The following is a 10000-nucleotide window of genomic DNA, read 5'->3' as shown; positions in this document are numbered from 1 at the left end:
GCTGAAAAGCTGGAGGGTCGGAGCAGGTGGGATGCCACCCACTTAAGGAAGGGGTAAGTAGGGCTCTGCATGTAGCCTTGGCATTTTGGGCTGGAGGCAACTCTTACTAATAAGTCACAAGTGAGAAAAAGAGTTCTTAAAAGGGAGGTGGTAACAAAACTGGAGCAGCTACAGCAGCATCTCCACACGTCCCACATCAGGTCTCTGCGCTGACAACCGGAAATGTCTGTACGGGAGCCAGCAGCGCGTCGGTGCAGGGCAAGCAGCGTTGGGGCCTGGAAGGGAGCGGAGATGCTGGGGAAAGCGTTCACACCGTAGTCCTGGGTGCGTTTCACCCCTCTGAGTGCAGCGCTTGCTGAGCAGACAGAAATTTAATCCCCGGGCTGGCTTTAATTCTTCCACTTCTCCTTTCTTTGCGTTTCTCGCGCCCTGTGTCCCCGCAGCCATTTGTCCCCGAGCGGCAGCTGGCGCGCAGGGCCCTGTGCCGCTGCTGCTGCTGGCTGCTGCACCCGTAACATGAGCCAGGTCGCCGCAGCGGAGATGCTATGCGCGGCATGTCGGGACGGGGAAAACTTGCTGCTTTTCTGTCTGGTTTTTTTTTTTTTTTTTTTTTGGTTCGCTGTAAATCCAAAATGGAGCAGTTGCGTTTCTGTGGGTGTAGGAGGCCGAGCGAAGCGTGCGTTGGGGCGGGTGGAAGGACGGTGACTCATGTGCTGTGCACCGCAGCCGGGGCCAGCCCAAACGGTGCTCCTGGGCTGCGCTTGCTGCTTTATTGCCACAAAAGGCTTGAGCCAAAGAGAGGGGCGAGATCTCCCTCCTGGCCAGCCCTGAAAGTGAACACCAGTCACCTGAGGGAGGGGGAGAGGGCGCTGATAAATGAAGCAGTGGATTAAGCTATCAGATGTTTACTGCTGGGATTTAATGCCCGAAAGGACAGTGCATTATATGTATTAAAACTGGACAGATTCTGCTCTGCGCTAGCCGAGCTGCGCCCCGGGAAGCTGCACGCACCACACGGCCCAGCTCAGAGCCGCAGCTTGCACCGCAGCAGAGCCGAGCATCCCTTGGCGCTCATGGTCCAAGACCAGCCACCGAAGGACATGGCCACCGTGGGTACCCGCTCTGTGTCGGGGACAGGAGCCTCACATGAGGTGACATTTCTCTTGTTCTGCAAGGGGTGAGACCAGGCTGTCCCACCCTTGTCCCCTGCCACCTCCCACAGCCCTCACGTGCTGCTGACCCGTGGGGTCCGTCTTCCCCTTACAGTCCTCTTTCATGGAGGGAAAGAACGAAGCCAGAATTTATTTTAATAGTTTATTGTATAATATAAAACTACAAAAGTAAGACTGCTCATTTCCATGTACATTTGTCCAATTGTTTTTTTGATTACAGCCCATACCTACATGTGAATACAGTAATCTGGTTTCAGATGTATATGTCTGTAATATTGCATAGAAAAGGCACAGCTCTAAGGTCTGTGGGAGGGGAAGGGGAAATACAGCCTTTTTTCTTTTTTTTTTTTTTCCTTTTTTTTTTTTTTTTTGACGACAACAAGCCCTGTTCAAACAACCATGCACTGAACATGTCACACTATTTACACCTTTTCCAGAATCTTGGCCTTTACAGGCGCTAGTATAGATTATGCTCAGAACTAGATAGGAGTCGAGGCTGGGATTTTATCTGCAATTCATGTTTTTTAAAGAGGTTCCAGAACTTGCATTAGGCTTTTTTTTTTTCAGGAAAAGAAAAAGTGCTTAAAAAAAAAAAAGAACTAATTTATTTAAAAAATGTTCAATCTCATTAATTAACAGAAGCACTGAAAGCAACTTGCACAGAAGCCGGATACTGAAACCTGATGGGGGAGGAAAAAAACCCTGTAACAAGAACAAAAAGTTCACAATATGCAGGAGTGAATTAAACTGTTTGTTGGACAGGACCCATTACAATTTACTGAATTTCATGGTGATAAAAGTGTAAACTCTGGATTCAAAACATCGGTTTTAAACAACCCAGGCTATTACCACACAGCATTGAGGAAAAACTAAATTACCTTTCCCAAGGTCCACGTTTATTTTTATTCATACAGTGATTGCTTCAGACGGTGGCTTTACTCTCTTGCTGTTCTAGCTGGCTGCAAGGAAGGTGCCAAATTGATGCATCCAAATATGACACTGCTCGATGATGTTATCTTGAAAAGGGACGCTCCCCTTTCCTTTGCATATAGGGCTGTGCGGTCCCATCGGGCTCTGGAGGGGACCTGTGGTGTCCAAGGAGCGGCTGGTGGGACGCACGGACAACGCTGGCATGTGCGATGTGTGGTCATGACTTCTTGTCTGGCCTTACCTTCTGGCAACGAGGTGGTGTCAGCTCTGTTGTTGCAACTTCTGGGGCTGGAGAGGTGACATCCTGCAACCTTCTTCAGCTGTCCAGCCCCAGGGCCTTCAGCCGGGCTTCCCATGTGTAGCGTTTTTTTTAAATAAATAAATAAACCGCCTTTTTCAAACCGGTACCAGGCCAGCACAATGGAGGTGATTGCATTTGCTCCTCACTCCTGTTGCAGATTCCAGCAGAGTGCTGGGGGAGGCTCATCGCAAGAAGCTGCCAGCGTAGGAGCCTGACTAGGACTAATTTTGAACATAAAACTGTCCCTCATCCATACCTTTTTTGCATATTTCAAACAACCAGACCCATATTAGAAAACAAAAGAGTGGAAAAGAAATTAAAAAGTCATGTGAACCATGCATATCCTGACTGGAACTCAATTCATCTTCTCTGAATCTGGCTCCCATACCCTTTTTCATACAGATTTACATTCCTACAAGAGAATACATTCCTACCATACATTCTGTACATGTTACAATCCAGATGTTGTTAGCTTCACAATAAAATAAATATATTTACAGAAGGAAAAAAAAAAAATAAATAATTTATGAAAAACAAACAAAAAAAATCACTTCAAATCCAAAGCTCTTTTATTCTGCTCCCATCTTGTCACTTCATTGCACATTAATGTCACTCTCCATCCCTGGTGTAGGGCTCGAGACATTCTGCGCGTGGCTGCTCTTAGGGCCGTGGCAAAGGCCACGCGAGAGGCAGTAAGTGACCACGTGGGACGAAACCCACAGGCCCTTATGGCTGTAGCCTGCTGTGGTTACAGACCAGCACCAGCCCTGCTAATTTTTTGCCTAGTCCGCTATGTTTATGTCCCATGGGATTCCTGTAAGGACTCTGCGCTTCAGCACCAAGGATACACAGACATCGTCTTCTGAGTGGTAAAGTGGATCTAGAGCTCCTCTCCTGTTCTGCAGATACAAAAAAAAAAAAAAAAAAAAAAAAAAACAAACCTTCAACTAACCCCACTTTTAAACAACAGCACAGCTCTCAAAAAAAATGGCATGGATGTGAACTTTTGCCTAGCATATGGTATTTGTTTAAATGCATATGTAATCCCCCCTCAAAAAAAAAAAAAAAGAAAAAAAAAAAGGCAACTCCAGCATACCGTAAATGAAGTTTTTAACCAAGTTACCGTGTGACACTGCTGATGTTACCTACAGGTTTGTGCAGACAGACACACAACCCTTGCATGGCTAAAGTTTTCCCAGTTACTCCAGTTACAGGAGGTGCAGATCTGGCAGGGCTGCTTGTTTTCCCTACAAGGGCTGAGGACTGCAGCTGGGCAAGGTCCAGTTGCTGCTGGGTGTGAGATGGAGCACCCGCCGCCACCCCTCCTTCCCCACCCCCTCACTTCCGATGGTCCCTAAAGCTACGCTTGGTCAATGGTTTTCTGTTGGAAGCAATAACTTTCTTTTTAATTTTTTTTTTTTTTTTTTTTAATTCCATGTACGGAAACAACTACAAATCCATCAGCATCGTGCTGCTTCACCGAGTTCAGCTTGGAAAAAAGAAAAGAAGAACACAAACCCACCCTCCTCAGCCAGTTCCCCCTGGCCCCAGGCCCACATCTCACCCTGGCAGAAGACAGGAGCCAAAAGCGCATTTTGTAATTGTACAGGCTGCCTTTCCTTTTGATTAGGAGTTCCTTCATTGCAAAACACATTGGCTTTTACACTGTGTCTGTGCCTATCATCTATGTTACATCTATCTATACACTAATAAATATCTATGGCCTGGTATAAAGTGCCAATTTATAAAAAGCCACCTCTTTAAAAGGCAGCCAAGACCCAATTTCATCCATGACAAGAAGGGAGCAGAACTGACTGAATATTGCCCAATGACGTAAAACATAATTTAAAATTTCTTAAATAAATATAAAAGTTATTCCTAAAGAAGCCATAGGCATGTCAACAATATAGGTTGTAACCAGCGCTCAACAGCTAAAGTACCATTGAAAAACTAAAAATGCCGTAGCAACTTCAGCAATAGGCATGATACATTGCAAACATTTTTTTTTTTGTTTAAATTAAATGTACACCACAAGGAACTTTAAAAAAAAAAAAATATGCTCTTGGTGCAGTAATGAGAAGACTTCTCGGGTGTTCTGGGGAACAGGACCATGCATAGAAAGCTGTGTCTGTATATTTGTTGTAAAAGGGGTCTATAAAGTGTAAAGCAGGTAACACAGTTGATACAAGAAACCAACCCTATACGAGATGCCAAGTGATGTAACGCGACTGGCTCCAGTTTCGACGGCAATGGATATCAAAGCAAGTCCATCCAGTGCAGGTAAGAGATGAGCTTCACTGCAGTAATACTGAAGTTGCCTTTTTCAGCACTTAGCACGGTGAGGTGGGGAGAGGGAAGGAGAAATGCTCCAAGAAAGGGCGAGTGGACGCTGTCAACGCCACAGTCTTCTGCCCGGTCATGTACGCCAGGAAGATCGCCGCCAGAGCTTGGCTCTCGGTGGGCAACGGGCACCTTCCCTCCTCAAAACCATTCCGAGGAGCTTTCAGGTGAGGAAGTGCTGATCTGCCGTTGCGTTAAGGCGCTCCACGTCACGCGGGATGGACACCCCGGCAAGGGGAGGTGGGCGGGCCGGGGGGCTGCAGCCGCGGTGGCGCTCGGGACCTCTTCGGGTGAAGTTCCACAACTGTTTCCTGCCAACTGCTTCACATACGTGTTGGAAAAGGACATGGCTCTAAGTTTCAGGAATCACAGTAGTGCGCAGTGGGTACAGCAGGGAGCAAACACTTGTGAAACTCCTGCAGAAGCAGCTCCCAGCCCTTTCTTAAAGCACTTTTTTTTTGTTTGCATTCAGGGAAACCGACTGCAGGCTTATTTGATCCGATTTTCGCTTTGCACCATACACATATAAAACATTACAACTCTGTATAAAAGTACAAGTGGTTCTTGTACATCTGAATTATGCAGGAACTATGTGAGCAAATCCTATCAAAATAGCTATTTTTTTTTCGTGTGTATAAACAGCATTTGTTTTTAGAAAAAACAATATCATAAACTGCAGAATCTGTACAAAAATATAAAATAAATTTGGGCAGCAGTTTCTAAACAGCCATGTAAATGCAACACTTAAAGAGGAGCAGGTTAATGCCTCCAAAAGGCTGAATTGCTAAGTCAACCTATACAGGGCTAAAATGGTATTGAGATTATCTAAATAATAAAATTTTTTACCTCTTGCAATAAAACTTATAGAAAAAATAGACAAATATGCACATGCAATTTACAGCTTTCCCCAACATAATCCTTGTGCTTAGCTTTTACAATTTTTTTTTCATTTTTTTTCTTCTATTTTTTTGTAATAACATAACATTGTCTACAATACATATTCTTTCCTATACCAGGATAGTCGGTCTTCCTTGAGGAACCACTTTAAAAAAAATACATTAGAAGTGGTCATACATGGATGAAGGCACTCCAACTCTGCTCGAAGCAAAAACTAGTGTGATCCTTTTCTTTTCAAAAAAGGCAAGCAAGGACGCATGCACAGTGCTGTGAATCGGGGGCGGGAGGGACTATGGAAATACTACCAAGTGTATATACTGGTACTTAAAATTTAAAAAAAAAAAAAAAAAAAAAAAAGAAGTTGCTATATTTCTATATTCTAAGACCCAACAAGCACCTCCATGATGTGATCCAGTTCTGTGAGGTCCATTTTGAAAGGCTGATTTGGAGTTACTGGTTGACTGCTGTACGGAGCGAGAGTTTTTAGGAGCTCATCTGCTGAGACAGGAGCCATTTTTGAGGCAGCACCTGTGGCAGATGTGCAGGGGTCAAAATCATACATGGACGTATCAATGTCAGCGAACAGAATATCATCCAGGGTCAAGTCTGTGAGGAAACCTGTGGAAGTTGTTATCTCAAAGTTGCCAGGCAGCGAGTCCATGAGTTTCGATTCGGCCGTTCTGCTCTCCGGGAGGCCCTCGGGCTTTTGAACGCTGGACTCGCTGGGGTGGTCTTTAGAGTCATGGGCTGCTGTTTCGGCTGCTACTGCCTCTGCGGAGGTAGGTGCTGGACAAAGCTCCTCGATTTCGTCCAAGGCTGACGAGAAGCTGTCTTTTACTGGTTGGAGAGCAGGAGGTGGTGGTTTTGTCGGACCATCGTGCTGGACAGTCGGGGAAGTGCAAAAAGTGTCATCCTCGAGCAAAGAGGCTGGGGTGAGGCAAGACTCCAGGGGCGTAGTGCTTACGAAGTCAGTGGGGAGAAGGGGCTGGGAGGTAAGGTGGCTGAACGCCGGCTGGGCCTCACGGAAGTTGTCGCTGAGAGGGTCGGCGGGCTGCGAAGCGGTCATGAACACAGGCCTCAAGCTGCCTTCTTGTTTGAGTTCCTCCTGGATTCGCCTCAACATGTTGTTAATTAAAACTGTCTTTTGCAAGCTTGGCTCGGTTAATGGCCTGTGGTTATAAAGTTTCATAAGGGAAATGTTGAAGATAGTCTGACGCTGTAAGGTGTAAGACACCTTAGAGGGACCGTCAGTAGGAGACACCACTTTGCCTTCCAACCCATCTTCATGCTCGTCAAACTTCCGCTTTCCTCCTTTCCCCAACATATATCTGAAAGGAAGGAGAAGAGACCCATGAAGCCAGCAAAGCTTGAAGCCCACTCTTCTTTCCCACCTGAATCCCCATCCCAGTCCACCTGTTCCCTGCCACATGCAGTGTGGACAGATTGGCCGCTCTGTCCCCTCCTCACTTACCCCAACAGTCACAAGGGAACATCTGCCCCCACAAATAACTCACTCATGGCCCACAGTAGCGCAACGAAGAAGCAGAGGCCGCCTTAACACAGTGCTCTAGTCCATCCTGTTTAAGCACGGCTTTGCTGGTAAATTCCAAGCAGGAATTCAAACAGCATCTATAAAACTCGAGCCCGTGCATGCTTGGCAGCAAATTTCACTGTTGCGGATGTTAAGGGTATGGTCCCCAAATATCTGTAGATAGGTGCACAAACTACAGGTACCATGTTGAACGTTCCTTTAAATTTCCTGTCTGATGCAGTACTGTGCCTAAGAGTACAAACGTAATACACCGAGGTTTTTACAATGAATTTCACTTTTCATTCAAAACTGTGTTCGCAGGGGGAAGGGGAGCGAGGCTCAAGCTTCACTTGAGAGAACTGAGAGAAACCCTCTTGGGGAAGTCAGGAAGTTCAACCCTTTGGCACACCAGGACATACACGTATCTGACCTCGGAAGTTTATTTAACTGACCGCATAAGGACGAAACCACTAGAGCAGGAAATGCAGTTACTACACTCAGAATTTGATAAATTACAGATTAAGAAGAAGATCCATCAGGTCTTTTAGTCCGATCTCCAAGACTATTTCCCACACTACACTCTGCTGCTGCAGGCCTTCAACACTGACAGTGCCTGGTCTCAGCTTGGTGATGGAGGTATCTGCGTGGGAAAGCTTCAAAGGAGTCTCCCAACCCATGTCTGCTGGACAATCCGTGTCTGCTGGAGCATTGAGCACCCCCCACCAGGACCCAGGCCCCCAAGGAGCACCCCTAGTCCCACACTCTGAATCCACGTGAGAGCACAGGGCCCTGCCTGCCCCCTTGCGTTGGTGGGGCTGGGGGGGATGTCCTGCATCCCCACCTGCGCGTGAAGCAATGGCAGCTCTGACAGAGGGCTGGGGTGGGCTGTGCTCTCACTCCCTGCTCTTCTGGGTACGGGAGGCATTTTCACACAGCGGTGTTTGAAATCCTTCCCTCAGCTTCTGCCTGCCTAAGGTGACGCCAATAGCCTTTGCTTCCTCCTTGCTAGCCACGGACAGAATGGCTTTTGGACCAGAGGAAGCGCGCACCGCTCCAGATGCACTATTTGTCTTCGCTTCTACCCCATTAAAGCACGTCCCTCACTCAGAACTGCATCCATGTCAGGTTTTCTTTGAGAACAAAAGAATGCCATAGGGCTTTCTAAAGAACAAAAATCTGTGTAAATGCATGTGCTTTTCTCCTGGTCAGATGGCAGGTTTTGAAGAAGGAAACAAAGGGAATTTTACCAAACTTGCCCTGCATCATAAATCATTTCTGAGTGAAGAGTAAGTAGGGCAGTTCAATCCCCAGTGCTGTCTCTTCCAGGAGGTTTCAGAGGGCCTGGAAATGCTCCTCTACGCAGCACAGTCCCAGCCTCATTTTGTCACCATTATTTTTGTGACACGAAGATCCCCCCAAATGCAGAGGAATGAAGGAATTGCTGTGCTATAACAGAGGCATGACCCAACGTTATGCATCCGAATGGAGAGAGCGGTAGGGCAGGAAACCCCCTGCCCCACACCACCACCCATCTTCGGTGAGCAGCCAGGGTTTGGTTTGCTGAAATATCTGCGATTACTTGGGTGAAACAGCACAGTCCCTGTGACAGGCACCTCTTTCAGCGCTTGCGAGATGGCAGGTTCCCTCTGACTCTCTGCCCCACCACCGGAAAGGGCCCAGTTTAGCAGACAAGCTACTTTATCATATCTAAACCAAAACCAGAAGGAGCAGAGGCCGGTATTACACTTCACTTGCCTGTCCCATGGGCTGCACCAAATCAGCCTGCGGAGACAGGGGTAGGGTCGCAGACGTTGCAGAGCAGCACCCGACACTCGGCCTGCTTCCACGTCTTAGGGCAAACGTTTGGCTTTCCTCTCTCATCTTCCCAGGCAGGGTGCCCTTTTAATAGGATCACAGACAGCCCCTTGTTCATCCCTGCATCCCTCCCTCCATTTAACACAACACTAATAGAATAGCATCAGGATTTCTGCCTCATTTAAAGAAAAAAAAAAGTGGAAGATGCTTTCCAGCCCAAGCTACCCAGAAAGAAGTTGCAACAGGCATATAAATAGATTCTTAACCTCAAACCTGACTCCTCTCATAGGAGCTTTATTATGCAGCTATCGCCTAGCTATCGTCTAGGAGACAAAACTCGCCTTCCTGATTTGAGTACAATTCCCAGTTCTCCCAACGGGATCCACGCCTGCGAAATGACTGCACCAGGCAGGTCTAACACCAATTTGATCATCATATGCTGGTCCCGCAGCAGCGAAGGACTTGCAAACGTCCCCAAGAATGTCTGACAAACATTTAAAAGCAAGGAGCCCTTGCAAAAAAAGGAGAAGGGGTAAAAGAAGTCAGGGTTTCAATGTAAAAATAAGAGAGTTTCAGAAAGCATTTGCCGGACGCTAAATCCAAAATCAGATTGGGTGAAGTGAGCCTCTTCTGGTTAAAACTAAGTCCCAAATCCAGATCATTTTCTAGCATATTATGCAATTAAAAAAAGAAAGGCAGGGGGAGGGAGCAAGCTGAGTGGAGCTGAGGAACGGGTAGGCTGCCATCCAAGCTCCTTGGCCAGCTACCAGCGATCCGCGCGCCTGGAATCTCGGGTGAACAAAACCTCTGAAATTTAGCACGACTGCCGAAGTCTGGTTTTTCTCTGCTCCCTAGTGTCACTTCCATGGACTACTCCAGAGCCATGCACATGGGTTTGGGGTGTGAGGAGGGGGCTTTGCTGTTCAAACGTTCACGATGGACACACTTCCTTCCCCTTCAGACAGAGAAAGCAAGAGGGGACTAGGCTAGCAAGAATCGAAACCCTTGCCCAAG

The 10000-nt window shown here is 47.0% G+C and overlaps 1 protein-coding gene across 2 annotated transcripts in view; it reads right to left on the bottom strand.

Annotated features, from left to right (window-relative positions):
• Positions 1 to 1300: 1300 nt before the first annotated feature.
• SERTAD2 (SERTA domain containing 2) overlaps positions 1301 to 10000 on the bottom strand; it is an 83884-nt gene continuing 75184 nt past the window's right edge. For both annotated transcript variants that reach the window (XM_086744994.1, XM_086744993.1), the window contains exon 2: positions 1301 to 6968. In XM_086744994.1, the coding sequence (XP_086601120.1) occupies positions 6020 to 6964 (945 nt within the window). In that variant the 5' untranslated portion in view covers positions 6965 to 6968 and the 3' untranslated portion in view covers positions 1301 to 6019. The remainder of the gene's footprint in view (positions 6969 to 10000) is intronic.

Source organism: Chlamydotis macqueenii, chromosome 3 (genome assembly GCF_036417535.1).
Source record: "Chlamydotis macqueenii isolate bChlMac1 chromosome 3, bChlMac1.mat, whole genome shotgun sequence".
NCBI lineage: Eukaryota > Metazoa > Chordata > Aves > Otidiformes > Otididae > Chlamydotis > Chlamydotis macqueenii.
Note: the sequence above shows the minus strand (reverse complement) of the source record. Positions and strands in the feature narration are given on the sequence as shown.